The 17,714-nt window shown below is 36.5% G+C and overlaps 1 protein-coding gene across 1 annotated transcript; it reads left to right on the top strand.

Moving 5' to 3' along the window:
• Positions 1 to 3,431: 3,431 nt before the first annotated feature.
• dnase2 (deoxyribonuclease II, lysosomal) lies at positions 3,432 to 16,209 on the top strand. The gene is made up of 7 exons (XM_030158236.1): positions 3,432 to 3,662; positions 6,302 to 6,399; positions 6,492 to 6,663; positions 9,927 to 10,029; positions 10,134 to 10,298; positions 13,348 to 13,566; positions 14,927 to 16,209. The coding sequence occupies exons 1-7, from the start codon at positions 3,600 to 3,602 to the stop codon at positions 15,301 to 15,303; spliced, it is 1,197 nt and encodes a 398-aa protein (XP_030014096.1). The 5' UTR covers positions 3,432 to 3,599; the 3' UTR covers positions 15,304 to 16,209.
• Positions 16,210 to 17,714: the final 1,505 nt, after the last annotated feature.

Genomic DNA, 17,714 nt, shown 5'->3' with positions numbered 1-17,714 from the left:
AACGCTAAGCAATGAAGAGAATAGTCTGTTGGGAATAAATGACAATTTAGGTTGTAAATGTAGGTCAGTGTTTCTGATTATGTTTAGGCCTGCAGAGAAGGCCTTACTGGCCCTGACGGCCCACCACTGAGTGCAGGACAATTTGGGAACAAGTCCGAATGTGTGTACTGGACATTAGTACAAACAGGTTCATAGATGGAGCCTCGTCCTCCCAGCTGCCCTTTGACTTTTGTGTTATTAAAACTGTACTTCTAAAAATATCCAGTCACTCACCAGCTTCCAGAACACTGGTGTTGTTGCTGTTGTGTGTTAAGAACACTCTGGTAGTGTGTTGATACAGGCATTACAGTACATTATAGTCGTGCTGCTTATATGTTGTTAGAACAACAAATTATGACTTGTAGTTGATCAGTTAGAATCAGAAATGGCTTAAATGAAAGGCAAATCCCTCTAGAATATGCTTATTATGCCAAAACTATAACATCCACGACATCCTGACTCGTCATGTCAGCTCTGTGGGAGATTTTGTGAGGAAGTCCTGGTCAGAGTTGCTTTGGGAGGATTCTACTTTCTTTTCCTCAAACCAAGCAGCATTTTGTGACAGATTAGAAGAACTCTTTGACCAACACCCTGAAATCGGACCATGCGGCTGAGATCCTTCCTTTTTAGCACTTCAGGCAACATGTCAAAAGTCAAACAGACAAAAATGAACTAGGAGTTTAAAAAAGAAAACAAAAAAACAAAAAACAAAGCAAGGGTTGAATTTCAGTTTAAGATCAAAGGTATCCACTGAGTCATCAACATTTTAAAGCTGTGTCTTGAAGATCTTGACAACTCAGTGAATATTACCCTGACATAAGTGGTTCCCCTCTGCCTCTTGACTAAATTATGAAGCGGTATCAAGACACAGAAGCATTGCAAACAAGAAGAGGAACAATGACAAGAACACATATGCTAAAAGAAACCACATTTTGAAAAAACACATTAGGAGAAAAGAAAAAAAAAACACATTGTGAAACAGGAAGAAGCATCAGCAGTCCAATACGGTTCCACTTTTAAGACCTTAAATGACCAGAGTTGGTCAACAGAGCTGCTCTTTAGGAGACACCTGATTTACCATACACGGTTTCAGAACATATACAGACGTACATGGACATGGAACAGTGGGTTTTTCCAAATCTGCTCCTGAAATGGCCTCAGTTCTTCTAGATTCAGGCCTTCTACTAGAGTTCTGAGTGTTACAGCAGGGACTGACTCCCATTCAGACCTGGTCCAGTTCACAGTTGGATTTCCAGTTTTAATGAATTACACTAATGACTTTTGTCAAAAGAGCAACAGAGTAGATTTTAAGGACAGAATTTGTGTGAAAGAATTATTTGTCTTTACCTAACGTTGATACTATCATTTTATGCTAATTAACTTCCTCAATCGACCTTCATGGTTGATGTCTCAAGATCTTATTTGCAAGAGAGAATTGAATCACTAATCAAACCGTACACATTTGTACTAAGACAAAAGTAGTTAACGAAGTATAGTAATGAATGAAACTACAGTCTTTAGTCAATCTGATGATTAGTCATAGATAAAGCACTAAATTTACAGTATGTGATTTATTTAAACAACAAAAGCACAAAGACAAGATTTTCATCTCTATAGTATTCTGTAAATATGTTTTAAGTTTGATGACTACAACCCACTCAAAAAACTTGGAACAGAGACAAAATATGAATAAAATATAGGATTGAATATTCAGTTAACACTGTTCTGTCAGAGTCCATGATCTTCAGGTTGACTGGCTGAAGGGTTACAGGGGTCCATGACTGGACATAAACGTCCACCTGAGCTCTTCTCAGATGAACAGTGGACATGTGAGATGTGGTCAGATGAGTCCACATTTCACAAACAGCTGTCAGGTTCAAAGATGAAAAAGAAAATCCAGGATGTTTTCAGTGGAAGGTGTCTGTGCAGAGTCTGTGGTGGTCTGGGGGGGTTAGTGTCCACATGTCTGACCTTCATATGTGTGAAGGGACCAGTGATGTGAAGACATAGAATGAATTTACAGACCTTCCATCAAGTCCAGATCTTTTCCCTATAGTCGCTGGTTATTTCAACAGGATGGTGGGCCTCATTCTGCACCAGGTCCAACAGTGTGTCTTCATAGTCCCAGAGTTCTGGTTCTGGACCACCCTGTCAGTCCACATCTGCCTTATACTGAAAATGTGTGAACATCATAAAGAGGACAATCAGACAATGTCCACCAGGGAACGATGAGGAATCAAGTCTTGGAAGCAGCAAGAATGTAACAGTTGGTGCAACTTAAACTATTAATGTTTAATTAAATGGAAAGGTGTTTTAGCACAGTGGGACATATCGAAATCAATAAGTTGGTGAATGAAAACTCTGAAAATGTATTCTTTGTCTTTTTGTAAGTTATGACATTAGCAATTAAGAGATATTGTTTTGGGTTTTTTAAGAAAATACATTTTTTATGAATCAATTCTCATTTTGGGGGTTTCACATCAAAAATCTTTATATAAATAACTGCAAAAACATTAAGGTTTACTCATTTTTCAGAAGGGGGACTCATATCTTTCTTCGGGGAAAGGCTCTATCCAAGGCCCACGGTGCATCAACGAACATAGTAAAAAAAATGTAAAAAAGAAACTATCTAGAAACAAAAAAGGGCAGAAGAAACAAATAAATAAAACTTAACTCAAGCCACCTAACAGAATAAAACACATTAAAGGATAAAGTGACAACAGTAAAATGACAAAGGAATTGATTAATTTAAGTGGGGGAAAAAAGGAAAGCAATATATTGTGATTTGTTATCAGATTTATATTTAATATGATTCAATATATTGTGACATTGTAACAGGGTGAAATTATGCAGTTTTATGTAGTGTAACAATACATGCTGTCATATGGAGCAAAAATGTAAACAAGGTAAAAAAAAATACTTAAAAAAAAAAATGTTTTTAGTGAAAGTAATAAAAACTGAGTCTAAGAGTTTACAGACTGTAATTTGTGTTTATTACAGACCCTGAAACATCTAACTACAAGGCACAAGTATCAATTTTTGGCTGTAAACTATTAATATATATATATTAATAATCTATCCATTCATTCTTAGTATCAGTGTAGAGTCACAGAACAGAATAGAATTCTCAAATCTCATATCTTTCTTCGGGGAAAGGCTCTATTTTAGTCATAAAACCACTTGTTTAAAAAAGTTTTTTTTTATGCAAAGATGTGTACTAAACCTCGTCTCCTCAGTGACGTCACTGCCCAAGTATGTAGGCCGTGGAGGACAAGATGAAGACCAAAACAGAAAGTAAGCTAGTAGATATAGTTTAATTATGTATATTACGTCTCAGTGTTTCCCAGGTCCAATTTATTGTTGACATACAGTGAAAACACCGGCTAGATGTTAGTTTATTAAAGGCTGTTTCTGCAGTTTTCTGTGAGACACGGAAGCCGGTAACAAGTTTCGAACCCGTGACGTCACAGTCTCCTGCCGGAGTTCTTGTGGTCCGGTCTGAGACCAAAACAGGGATGTGAGCCTGAAGTCTGGACCGGGACAGGATCCGTGTCCTTTACATGTTGAAAACCAGAGACCGTCTGTTACGGACCGAGAACAGCCACTTGACCCACCAGTCAGAGGTGAGTCACCGGGAGAGTGTTTTTATTTCTGTCTTCACTGAATTAGCATCATGCTAATACAGACGAAACCGTGTTGTGTTTACGTGTAGCTCTGATTTGCCTCCACTGGAACTAGCGCAAATATTTATGACAGTTTTCAGATAACACTGGCTGTCTCCTGTCTTTTGTGTTTTGTTTTTATCAAGTTGTACAAACTACATTTATATGGCATATGTACTTAAGTCAACTTTTAGAACATGTTTAATTTCATTCATTAAGTCCAGTGTAAAAGTCCTGTTCCAATATTCTGGTTTATTATTGTCTTGTGTCCACACATATGGATTTGTCAGTCTTTAGATCCAGTCTGGATATAAGTAAAATATGTGCAGCAGGAAAAACTAAAGTGTCAGGTATAAAACAGCTTCTATAAACCACAATGTTTATGTTTAGTGTGACCTCCTCTTGTACAAACATGCCTTTAACCCTTTAATTCAGACAATATCAGATTTATTGTATTAATTTTCTGATGTTTTACACCAGATTTCATTCAACATGTCACATGTTTCTAACTGTTTGGGCTGCTTCTTGTCATGGAGTCAGAGGTCACACTAAATAGTGACTTTAGCCTTTCCAACACATTTAGTTAACTTTTTGTGTCTTTTAAGGTCACATATTTTAAGTGTCTTATTTTTGTATCTGAAGAAAAGAGAATGAGAAATAACTATGTATGATCATTTCAACCTGGACATAAACAACAAACCTAGGAATGGCCTCAGACTTTTGCTCAGGGCTATATATTTGAGACAATTTTTAAGTTCACTGCATATCAACGTCTCAGTATTTCAGCTTTAATCTCCTAAGACCCAGCTATGGGTTTTCTGTCCACATTTGTGGACAAGAGTTTCACAACTTTATACAAAAAAAAAGAAAAGAAAAGAAAACTGTCCACCACAAAGGACATTCCATAAAAATTTTAAAAACTGCATCTGAAAAAATTGCTGTATCATGATGTTTCCAATATTATCACTTATTTAATAAAAAACAAAAAAAAAGCTTGTACTTTGCTGACATTTCCTGGGTCTTAGGAGGTTAAATTAAAGCTTATTTGAGTTTTAACTGTGTCACTTTGTCATTAACAGTGTTTGTTGATGATGTTACTCTAACCCCAGTTGAAACCTCTGAAAAAGTCGCACAAAAATGCAAAAACATAAGCAATAATATCATCTTAATGTATCACCAGACAATGTGCAAAATGATTCTTCTGCAAAGTAAAATCTATTATAGGGTCACAGAGGTGGAAGTGAATCCCACATGTGCGATTAACAAGTAAATGTGGAGTTTTAACCTTTAAGCTTCAACCATGTCATAATGTTCTGGTGAAAATTTAGCACATTCAGACTCAGTTATAAGAAAAGACATGACAAGTCATAGTTCAGGTCAAGGAAGTGACAAGTCGAGTCATGTGAATTTCTTATTTCCTAATTTTCCACATAAAAAGTTGAGTCATGAAACCAAACCTCCCACATGAACACTAGTGGACAGTATTTGTGTAGCTATGTGTATATTTAAGCTATATGTTTTGTTATATACAATTTTATATTACATAGTTGAGTATTTACCTATTAATAGGAAGCAGCTGAATTAATTTATGGCTTGGGAATTTTATGATTATGGACATGTAAGGAACTATTTTTACTCTTTTTCTTACTTCTCAATAAACACTTTGAGCTTATTACACTGATTACATAATGACTTAAATTGGATTTAAGTGACGTGACTGAAGTTTTCGTCCGCTGCTGGATTCGACTGACTGATGTGTTGGTCTTTAATATTGTAGCTCGTAGTGGTGGACTTGGTCAAGGTGTCATTATGACAAAACCCTTTTCATGTATATTTTTATCAGTAATTGTCCCAACAACTGTCAAGTCGTTGCGGCTGAAATTTAAATACTGATTTTTTAAAAATGTTTTTTTCTCATGACCAAAAGTTGTGGTGATGGGTTTAAATAATTTTTATTTTAGAATGTGACAGACACAAGTCTAGAGGTAAAACATTCATACTTTATATTGAATTATACCAAGAAAAGTATTATATTTAACATCAGAGGTCACTTTATTATCCCTGTAGGGAAATTTGGTGTCTGCATTTTACTCATCCTAACATGTACACACAGTATCTAGGATTAGCATTAGCATTAGCACACATTAGGAGCTCCGGAATCAATTCCAGATCTTCATCAGTACAAAAAAACTATATATTTTGTTTTACATTAGATGACAATGCAAGTTAAATTCAAACCTTAAAAGATAGGAAAATGTATTAAATATATTGTTTTATCACTCAGCATTTATACTGTTGGGCAACTACAATAATAGGTCTTTAATTATTAGTTGACCTTTATTTTACTGTATATTAACATTATGAATCTGCTAAGCAATCAGTGATTAATTACTTGTCCTAAATGTAATGGAGTAAAAATACAATATTTTCCTGTGAGATGGTGTGGAGTAGAAAAATGATGGATGACAAATGTATGTAGTTATATTACAACACTGATTCCTTTGGATATGTGTACATTTCAGCTATATATGTAAAAGTTTTCTGCTGTTATCTTTTTTTCCCCTTATTCACTTTAGTTTTTATTCATGTCTCCTGACTAGATGCTGCTATTCCTGTCCCTGCTGCTCTTCTGTTCGTCACTAGAGGGCAACAAAATACCAATCAGCTGCTACAATGACAACGGAGAAGCTGTTGACTGGTAATTCTGTCATAAAAGCAAAATGAGCTTTTGTGAACATACTGTGTGGTTTGGTTAACTTGTCACATTTACAGTGATTCTCTCTGATTTAGGTTTTACCTGTACAAGCTTCCCAAAGAACATGGCAGAAAAAGTATTGAGGAAGGTGAGAAGTATTTATTCCTGGAAAAGGGCAGTGAAGGATGGGCTGATGGGAAAGTATCGGTGAACGACACCACGGGGGCCTTGGGCAGGACTGTCGGACAACTGTACACCCAAACAAAGGTCCGTTTCAGAATGTGGAGGGAGTCGTTTTAGAGCAGAGTTCTTCTTTGAGGAAATAACCCAGTGAAAGTCAGTCCTTTCTAAATGTGACTCAGAATGTCATGGTCACTCGCTGACTCAGTTTTCACTTCCTTACTCTATTTTTAAGGAATCTAGGGTTTCACTGTAATTGTAGATCTACATATTGGAACTAAGGCTACGTTCAGACAGCAGGTCTTAATGCACAATTTGGATTTTTTTTGTGAAATCCGATTTTTTTGTGTGCTCATTCATATTACATATTAAATGCGACTTCTATCAGTTTTGAGTATGAACTGAATGTGACCCTGAAGTGACCCGCATTTGCAAAAGAGGTCCTGTAATACGTGACCACGCAGGCATGCACTGTGTTTACGGAAGTAAGTGTGTTTCTCCCCACTGCTCCTCCTCCTGGGATGCAGAATTGTAATGTTTGTCACATTTCAGTGACTTAAAGGTCGGATAAATGTAACCTGGCTGTTCAGACTGAAGTCACATTGCAAACGTACGTACGTATACGTATTGGATTTAGGACCACATATGAAAGTGAAAAAATCGGATTTGTGCCGTTCAAACTGTCTTTAACAGATCAGATACAGGTCACATATGGGCAAAAAAATCTTCTTTGGGCCACATTTGCCTACAGTCTGAACGTAGCCTAAATGAAAGTTCCTCATTGTTATATATTGAAAATCGAATATGAGAAAATTGAATTCTGCACATCTGATTGACTTCCAAATTTTTAATTACAGAATTCAGTGATAACAACAATAATAATTACCAGTTTTACATAGAACTTAGAACAAGGTAAAAAGATGGTTCACACTGCCAGCAAAAAACACATGAAAGATGAAACTAATCCAACAGCATTAAAAAACAAAGCACAAAATGTGTAGAGAAATTAAAAATTTGTAAAACCAAAACCTTATGAAATTCATTTAACAAAGTAATGAAATAATTTTCTAAGATGAGATTTAAGCTTGAAAAATTGCATCTATCTACTAAAAATAAAATTATCGTATTGTTGTAATAACACTGAGGGCGCCTTCAGGTAAATCCTCCATTGTAATATTAGAAACAAGTGGTGCCAGGCACAACAGACCCACCCCTCACATGTATTGTAGCTTATTTTGGCATGGATCCAGCTGATGTCATCATGTCTATGCATGTGCTGATGTCAGCATATCAACTGCCTCTATATATGTGCCAAGTTTAAAATTAATTGAAACAAAATTGATGTTTGTATAGACATTTGAAATTTTGACCATTATAAGTGAATGGGAGAAGAAAAAAGATTTTTAAAATGCATAAAAAATGTGAACTTTGACCTTCTTTTCCCAAAATGTAATGACATCTATTCTGGTCACTGGCAATCTATAAACCCAATTTAGTATGAATTTAACCTATAATTTTGCTGCTACAGACATTTGAAATTTCACCCATTATAAGCAAAAATGGGGAAAAAAGATTTCAAAACTTCATAAAAATTTTGAGCTTTGACCTACTGTTCCCAAAATGTAATCAGGTCTATTCTGCGTCACTGGCAATCTGTAAACCCAATTTGGTATGAACTCAACCAATAGTTTTGCTGCTAAAGTGTTAACAAGCAAACAAAGAAGCAAAGAAACAAACAAACCGAACCAAAAACATACCGCTAGCATCCCTTTCGGGTAAGGTATTCATTTTTAGTTTCTGAAACGTGATGGAAGGTGTTCAGCAGACCAGGACTGAGTCTCAGTGTTCTGTGTGAATTAGCAGCTTTTGTCTTTTCTTGAAGGTCACTGCACTGTTTCATAACTGTTCATTTTCATTAGATTCACTTACTTCAGATGATGTAACCCATCTCTGCCCTGAAACGCTGTGGGGAACCTTAAGAACTGTAGTTTCATCAACAGTGTAGAACATGTAGAATATCAATAGTAGCAGTCTTTTATATTTGCATACATCTGCTATTTTGCCGCAGTCATGTGATTTCTAATTGTACAGAGACTATAAATGTTGCGATAAGCTTTTCTGTGCTCCTCTCAAAACCACTTGACTTTATTAAATAAGAACAAGAAGCTGAGAATGGGAAGTGAGATTAACTTGTTCAGTTGTGTATGTCTGTAGCGGTGGGGGGGTGGGGGGGCTTATATGCTTACACAGCAGTTTCAACAGCAAAAACTGCATAATCATTATTGAACCATCACACATCTAGTTTTTTTTTGCTTTTTTCATCTTCCATTGTCTACAAAACAGAAAAATTCTACTGGATTGACACACTTTCAAATGACACTTTTAGTTAAACCTGTTTAATGAATAATAATGAACAGTATTTACATAATGATGACCTGAAACATTGTGGGGAATGGAATGATAAGATCTGGATTCTTCAGTGAAGGGAAACAAACTGAATTTTATTGTGAGAAGACCGTGTCAGAGTGTTTTAATGTCTTTAAATGTGTCCGTTCTATGACAGTAAACACACACAGCGGTGGAATCCTCTCATGTGGATTCATGTGCAGTCGGTCTGTGTCCATGTGTTGTATTTCTTTAGCCTCATAGCGTAGTTGTAAAAGTCATATTTTTAGTCAAATTGTGATTTCTGCTTAAAATGAATCAGCAATGATAGGAGAGTAAAGTTATGCAGATATCATAATTTGGCCAAAAATATGATTTAGGAATTTTTGCTTTGAGGCTAATGATTTCTATTAACCCATAAAGATCGAAACAGCCACTAGTGACCAAAAGCATCCACTGATGCCTGTTGATCCATTAATCCTATCAATACATGTCAATAATTGGTGTAAAATACAGTTTGTCATCTTTTCATGGTCATCACATATGACCCATTTGGACGTTCAGAGGCTCCGTAGTGAACGTGGAAACACTGTCATCTTCTACAACACTGATTCACCAGTAAAACCCATGGAGTTGGATCAATGACAGTGGATGAAGATGCTTGTTTTTACGTTCAGTTATTGATATATTTACTGAAAAAGTCACTTTTTCTTCAGTTTTCTCTGTTTTTGATATAATAACCCTCAAATTTAATTTGAGCTTTTATGAACATCTACATGATCAGTGAATTAAATATAGGAAAATACATGATTTACACTGAAAAAATGCAAAATACAGAGGGTAATATTACACTAAATGGTGATAAATCACTTAAGAAAGGTTAAATAGAGAGAAAAAATCATTTGGGAACTGCCACAAAAGTAGCACTGGGTCTTTATGGGTTAAATAATACTGTCCTCTAACAGAACACGGAGGTGGCTTACATCCTGTACAACGACCAGAGGCCACCCAAGGGTGTCTCTGACAGATGGTTGGATGACGGAGACAGCAGCAGGGGTCACACCAAAGGTGAGACTCCAACACATGTATGAGTGTATTTACACACACACCAATAGGACGAATGGAACCACTTGGATGGAATGCTCTCTGACATTCCCATGTTTTAATTTCAGGTGTTGTTCTGCTGGATAAGGAGCAGGGCTTCTGGTTGGTCCACAGCACCCCTCACTTCCCCCCTGTCCAGAAGGAAGGCCAGTATTATTACCCCAGCAGTGGGGTGAATAATGGGCAGAACTTCATCTGTGTTACCTACCCGCTGGAACGCTTCCAGACCATAGGTGAGAGTCAAAAATGCCACTTCATACTGACAGAGCTGTGACAGCATGACAACATGGCAAGAGGCTGAAAAGATGTAACAGATCCCAGCAGTGACAATCTGTTAACAGAATAAACATATGTACATTCATTATACATTAGGGATGTAACGATATGAAAATTTCATATCACGGGTTACCATGGGTTATTATCTGGGTTATTATTATTATTGTTTAAATTGTGCTCAAAATGTTCGAAAAGTACTTATACACACACTGAAATAATTTAACCAAGTTGTATTTAAAAAAAATAAAATAAAATAAAATAAAATAATTGTCACAATGTACCTTCTGTTGGCAGAAACATTCAAATATTAACCCTTAATGGTCTGAGCCTATTTTGTCCGTTTTTCAGTACTTTTGATTTTGCCTTTATATAATATATAAAGAAATGTTTACTATACCCATGTTTGGTATCTTTTTTTTCAGCACAACTTCATTTATATCATCTACATATAATTTTTTTTCACTTTAACCTACTGTATAAACACAAAAGGCCAGAAAACACACACACAAAAAAAATCAGATTTGAAAAATTTCTATAATTTATTGCATAAATAACACAAGGATGCTTAATGAACCTTTTCAAAGACTTTAAAAGTGAATATTTGTTCCAAATATTAGGTATATAAATTAAAATTGTAATAAATTAAAACTTTACTCAAATATTTGACATAAAAGCAGATCTGTACTTAGGTGTTTTTTCCCCTAAAAGTGCGGTAATCAAACATGGTTATCATGGTAATTAGAATTTAAACGGTAGTACTAACCCAGTGGTTCCCAACCTTTTTTGGCTCGTGACCCCATTTTAACATCACACATTTCTGGCAACCCCAGAATAGAGACATTTTTTCGCAAAAATTAGTTTGTTTTTGATCATGTAATAGTTTGCTATATTATGTTGCAAATAAACATTAATTTTAGGGGACATTTAGTCTATGTAATGTACAATATTATGGATGAAGGCAGAAAAGCCAGGTGTAGATTACTGCACAAAGTGAGAATTTTATTTTCCTTGGTCAGGATATGTACAGTCAGTCCAGCTTGGATTTACAAGGCGGACAATTAATACTGAACAAACAATAACTCAAACTATGAATTATGAAAGAGCTGCAGCATCTGAAACCGACCACAATGAACATTTGACAGATAAACAGAACCACAGTGCTTCAGTTTCAGCTTCACAGTTTGTCATGTCTTTTATATAATGTGATTATCTCTCTCAACTCACCATAGAGTTTTCATTAGAAAGTTTTTCTTAATTTTTTATCAATTACTAGAAATTTCAGGCGACCCCATTTGAAATCCAGGTGACCCCACGTGGGGTCCCGACCCCAAGGTTGAAAAACACTGTACTAACCGTTGGCAATTTTAAAGTGGTTTATCGTTGTACTGGTAATCATTACATCCCTATTATACATTATACATATACACAATTATGCATTAAATTAGACTAACAGAGAGAAATATACAAACATATATAAAGCTCTGAATATATATACAGTGGTACTTTGACTTACAAGTTTAATTTAGTTTAATACACATTTAGAACAGCAATTTGTACAATATGTACTAAATTGTCAGAATCAGAAGAATCAGAATCAGCTTTATTGGCCAAGTATGTGAACACATACAAGGAATTTGGCTTCGGTTTTTACAATGCTCACGACAGTTCCAACATGAACCAAGACACAATATAGACACAATATGCTCTGTAAATTGTATTATCATAATGATAATTAAAGAAATATACATAAATAAGTGTGCAAAAATATTTGTACTCGTCATACTCGTACTCGTCGTCTTCTGCTTATCTGGGTCTGGGTTGCGGGGGCAGCAGCCTCACCACAGGAGCCCAGACAGCCTTCTCCCCAGCCACTTCCATCAGCTCTTCCGGGGGAATCCTGATGCGTTCCCAGGCCAGCAGAGAGATATAATCCCTCTAGCGTGTCTTGGGTCGGCCCAGAGGTCTCCTCCCTGTTGGACACGCCTGAAACACCTCCCAAGGGAGGCATCCTGGAAGCATCCTCACTAGATACCCAAACCACTTCAACTGGCTCCTCTCAAAGAAAAATAAGTGCAATTTTAACAATGTCATGCCTCAGTTTATCAATGACACATGTGCATTACAACTTACAGATCACAGTGGATCTGCAAATACACAAAACATTTAGTAACAGGCAGAATATTGGTACAATTGTACTTTTTTCTCAACATTTCAGGTTGTGCATATTTGTGCAGGGTATTTACGTTTTTTTGTGAAAGGATAGTTTGTAAATGTCAACATTTTTATGGAATTTTACTTTTTACATTAAAATACAAAAAAAATTTGGAGTTGTCATTCTTTCTAGGTTATTATGATGGTATTTTACTGGTCTGATCTACTTAAGATCATATTGGTCTGTATGTGGAATATAAACTAAAAAGATTTTAATACCCCTGATTATTAATATCTTCAGTGTAATTTTTGCATTTTTAAAAATTCATCTCATGGGCCAGGTTGGACCATTTGGTGTCCCGGTTTTGGCCCACAGGTTGTATGTTTGACACCTGTGCATTATTAGATATTGGTAATGATGACAGAAGTTGCTGTTTTAGTGCATAAATATTTGACAGGGGCTGGATTCATGCACAATCATACGCTGTGTAGTTGTTGAGTTATTCTATAAACACTGTCTCTGTAGATTTCTTTAACTATTTTTCCTTCTGCTTAATAATTAAATCAGATATTGACTCAATAACATGAGCCAATCCAAGACAATCTGGGTAAACAGGTGCCTGTTATAATTCAATTCAACTTCATTTTTAGAGCACATTTCATACACAAGGCAGACTCAATGTGCTTCACAACAGGTATATAGCATAAAAACATTAAATAAATAAATACTTATAATGGTAGTCTTAAAAGGGTTAATGAGGCTGATTAGTCCCATCTAACACAGTACTGTTCATTTACTGGACTTAAATCACACTGATTCTGTTTCTCTTAAATTGAATTTGTTTTACACCACAGGGGAGCAACTGCAGATCAACCAGCCTAAGGTGTATGACTGTGATGTCCCAGAGTCCTTTGCGGCGTTAGTGCCTGCTCTGGCCGCCGTCTGTAAGAAAGCACACTCATCCAATCATCTCTTTCCACACGCCAAAGCTGTGTCCAATCGCAGTGTGACGCTGACGTCCAAGGAAGGGACCGACTTCATCAGCTTCGCCAAAGGAGCCTCCTTTGACAACGGTAATAATAGAACAATAATAATAATGAACATTTAAAGCGGGTTCTCAGAACTCTGTTTTTGTTTTAACTTTACTTACATCTTTTTGTAAACGGTTCAATAGAATGGGGCATTAGTTTGTGAATGAAATACTAATGGTTTGATAATAAATATTAATTATTACCAAAGTGCTAACCAGCAAAGGGTTTGGTATTTCTGTTGATTAAATCTGGGAAATAGACTGAAACTGAGAACAATGAGGCTATGATTGGACCGGGCATTATATAGAACTGAGTAAAAGTCTGAGGCCACTTTCAGCTTCGTCATATAGGTGTAAATAACAGACGTATTCAGGAGTTTTTTTCTTGGTTTGTGGAGGATTAAGAGCTCTGACAACATTTTTACAAACTGTACGGCCTGATGTGTATTATTACAATGTACTGAAAATGAGCCAAACAACAAAACCTGCTTTTAGATGAAGACCTCCCATTTGGAAAAACAAACAAACAAACAAACAAACAAACAAAAACAATTTATTACCAAAGAATATCACTGTGTCTCCAGGGCACATTTGAGACTCGGCTCTGACGCTTCAAACATCAGCCACTTTTACACAGAGATCCCGCAAATTAGGTGAGATGATGATCCCACCTTTTATCCCACCATTGACTGATTTCCACAGCCAAGTCAGAGGGTTGGGTTTATAGATTGCCAGTGACTCAGAAATTCAGAGGTTTAAATTTTTAACCATCAGAGTATAACAATAAAAATCCTCCCTGACGGAGGCCTTAGATTTTTGCCCAGTTCTGTGAATCATGTAGCTGTTTGGATCAGAGTTTGTTGGTTGTAGTGTGATCATTTAATATTCAAACAGTGTTGGGTTACCAGTCATCACTCTGATAATGACGCATGTTTTTATACGTGAAGTCGCTCAGGTTAATACTGTAGAGTTTGTTAAAGTTCCACAATGAGGACAGAAACTGGACAGTAAATTCAAAGTGACAGATCTCCTGTTGGGTTCATTGTGTTTCTTCAAGAGGCCGTCGTATGCATCAGGACCGAATATTTGGTTCATCATGTGTAAGGGACGCTGTTGAACCTGTTTATTACACTCATCCTCATTTTACTACCTTGTCTGATACATGAACAGTTTTCTGTAATGTTCAGTGTATTTGGCCTCAAAAATGTGACTCTTCTGTGAGTAAATAATAATAATAATGATCCATATATATACTCTTTTTATCCTTTCTTTCTTTCTTTTATGAACTCAACAACCTTTATTTACTCATTATCAGTTCAATAGAAGTATAGAAAATAATAGATTAATCCATGAAAACTTGATGAATAATCATCCCGTCACTTGTACCGTCTGTGTTCCCTCAGACCTGTACCACTCCTGGGTGGCCCCCTTCCTCCAGTCTGATCTCCTGGTCCAGTTCTGGGTCCGGTCCACCGGGGTCCTCCGTTCAGACTGCTCCAAGGGCTGGAGGGTCCTGGACGTCCAGCTCCTCTCCCCGGGGAAGAGGTTCACCTTCAAGGCCAGCCAGGACCATTCCAAGTGGGCTGTGAGCCCACAGGGGACCGGGCAGGGGGGCAGAGGAGGGGGGGGCTGGGTCTGTGTGGGAGACATAAACCGGAACGAGGCGGAGGAGAAGCGAGGAGGAGGGACGGTGTGTCTGCAGGACGCCGTTGTGTGGAAGGCGTATCGGACGGCGGCGTTGGAGTGTGAGGGGTGTGACGGGGAAACGGTGCAGTGTTGATCCTGGCTGGAGGTCAATGGGGTGGGGGCTGCACTGGAGACCATATGTATATGGACAGTTTACTACTATATCTGCAGGGTTAGTGTTTCTATGTGCTGTTCACCATGTTTTAGGCTCCACTCATTCACTTCTGTAAATGTTAATGATGTCAAATCAATGATAATAATAATACAGGGTTTCTGCAGGTCATTAAAAAGAATTAAAAGTCATTAAATTGATTTTGTGAAAATTAAGGCCTTAAATGGCATTAAAAAGCAATAAATTAGATTTGCTGATACCTGCAGAAACCCCGTAATAATAATAACAAATAATTTTCCAGCAGCAGATTGTATTTTTGTGGTGTTAATGTGTAGTCTCTGGGTTGGGTTCTAAAACAGCACATGCAACTCATGTTTTAAACAACTAAAAATAAAAAATGTAATTGTCAAAGTCTTGGTATTGTTGCAGTTGTTTACATTTTTTAGTCCTTCATCACATTATTAAAGCAGAAGTGATAATCTGTCGGGAATCAGAACATAATTGTTGGTGAAAGTAAACAGGCGATCAGAACATACAGAATAAACTCAGGAAAACAACAAAACTTTCAAAGGTTTTTGAAGCACTTAAAAACAAAACCCAAACAAACCTAAAGGTAAAAGAATAACATCTTTTGCTAAATTAATGAAATTATGATAGTGATAATAGTAGTTATGGAGTCCTAATTCAGATTTTTTTTACCCACTTCTGTGGAAAATCAACCAGATGGTTTGATGTTTACGTTAAAGGAAGCTTAAATACATATGAGCTCGACAGAGAAGCGGAATTTACAGACTAGACTTTAGAAATCAGAATCAGCAAAGGAAATTCCAGTTGGTGCATGTGTTCAAGTATAAAAAGCAGAAGTGCAGAAATACTCTTTGTACAGGGTGTCCCAAAAAAATTCACATCAGTTGAGATATTCATATTGGAGTGACTACATCAGGGTTTTTCAACCTTGGGTTTGGGACCCCACGTGGGGTCACCTGGAATTCATGTGGGGTGTCCTGAAATGTTTAGTAATTGATAAAAAAGATAAAATAAAATTACTAATACATTTTTGTTAAATGATTCAATATATATTTCATTATTGTTTTGTTTATTTATTTCGAATATTGCAATAAAATCAAACAACAAAAGAACTATATAAAAAGAAAGTAAACCATTCGAAAAGGAGTGGGATGAAGTTTAATTTAGAATGTCCCACCCCCTTACTCCATCCTTCACCTACCCTAAATTCCTATTTCAGATTCCCTAAGTGACTCAAAAATCCTCACATATCAGACTAAATTCTGACTGTGCATAAAACACAAAATCGCTGTATTATAATTAACCCTTTCATGCACAGTGGTCACTATGGTTGACAGTTATTCTACAGCTGTTCTCTTGTATATTCATGGGTTTTGTTGTTTTAGTTGCATATCAGCCAACACAGTGGACACTTATGCACCATGCCATACACTGCAGTTCATACTATTACTGTAACTTTGCTGTTCTTGATAAACCTGATCTGCACTAACATGTTTGAGTATTTTTATATATTTTTTGGTATTATCTCCATGAAGTGAGTAATAGCTAGTATTAGAGTATGACCCCTAAGGGTTAAAATGAGAGAAAACATTAGATTAGCTGCACTAAAATTATTTTTATTTCATAGATTTCACACAGTATATCACTTTCTGATATTGTGTTTTAAATACATGTTTCTTTGCTTCAAAAGTTAAACACATGGTAGACATTGTTGTAACTCTATGAAAAATAGGTTTGTTAAAAAAATTTCAATCGCATTGTTTTTTTGTTCAGGCCTAAAGAGGAATAAAAACACTCAGGAAAAAAATGTGACTAAGGCTCTCATAATTTGTGCTTGAAAGGGTTAAAACACACATTTTTCTTAATAAAAATCAAGTTCAAATAAAATGCAGGATATAACATCTGAGAGGGCATATCTTGACTGAGCCGATCATGTGTCTGCAGGCGTTACTACGCTTCAACCTGCCCGCACACAGTCGCAGTCAGAAAACTGGACCGAACAGAGAATGGGAAGATTTCTTCACCCACCTGGCCCCGCTAAGACATCCCAAAGAGAAAAACGTCTCAGTTTTAAATGTCTGGGGTCACCAGAAATTTGTGATGTTAAAATGGGGTCACAAGCAAACAAAGGTTGGGAACCACTGGACTACAGGGTCAGGAGAAATGATACTTAATAGGATTGATTTTGGACAGAAAATGTTTTATTCTACAAATGCCATGTCCAAATCTGCTTTCCTGTTGGCGCTTGTTTATGAAATTTTCTGACAAGTTTACGTTCACATTTGACTGAGTTCAAACTTCAACACACAGAACACCTTTTCTGTTGCAGTAAACGCATGTCTATTCCTGAAAGCACAACAATAAAA

The sequence above is a fragment of the Sphaeramia orbicularis genome, chromosome 16, assembly GCF_902148855.1.
Source record: "Sphaeramia orbicularis chromosome 16, fSphaOr1.1, whole genome shotgun sequence".
Lineage (NCBI taxonomy): Eukaryota > Metazoa > Chordata > Actinopteri > Kurtiformes > Apogonidae > Sphaeramia > Sphaeramia orbicularis.
This window is presented reverse-complemented; position numbering and strand designations above follow the sequence as displayed.

What these genes read in the sequence shown, in the direction of transcription:
- dnase2 (XM_030158236.1), top strand. Translation starts at nt 3,600, where the DNA reads ATGTTGAAAACCAGAGACCGTCTGTTACGGACCGAGAACAGCCACTTG. An exon ending in AACTGTACACCCAAACAAAG is followed by an intron (nt 6,664 to 9,926) that starts GTCCGTTTCAGA and finishes GTCCTCTAACAG; the next exon opens with AACACGGAGGTGGCTTACAT. An exon ending in GGAACGCTTCCAGACCATAG is followed by an intron (nt 10,299 to 13,347) that starts GTGAGAGTCAAA and finishes TTTACACCACAG; the next exon opens with GGGAGCAACTGCAGATCAAC.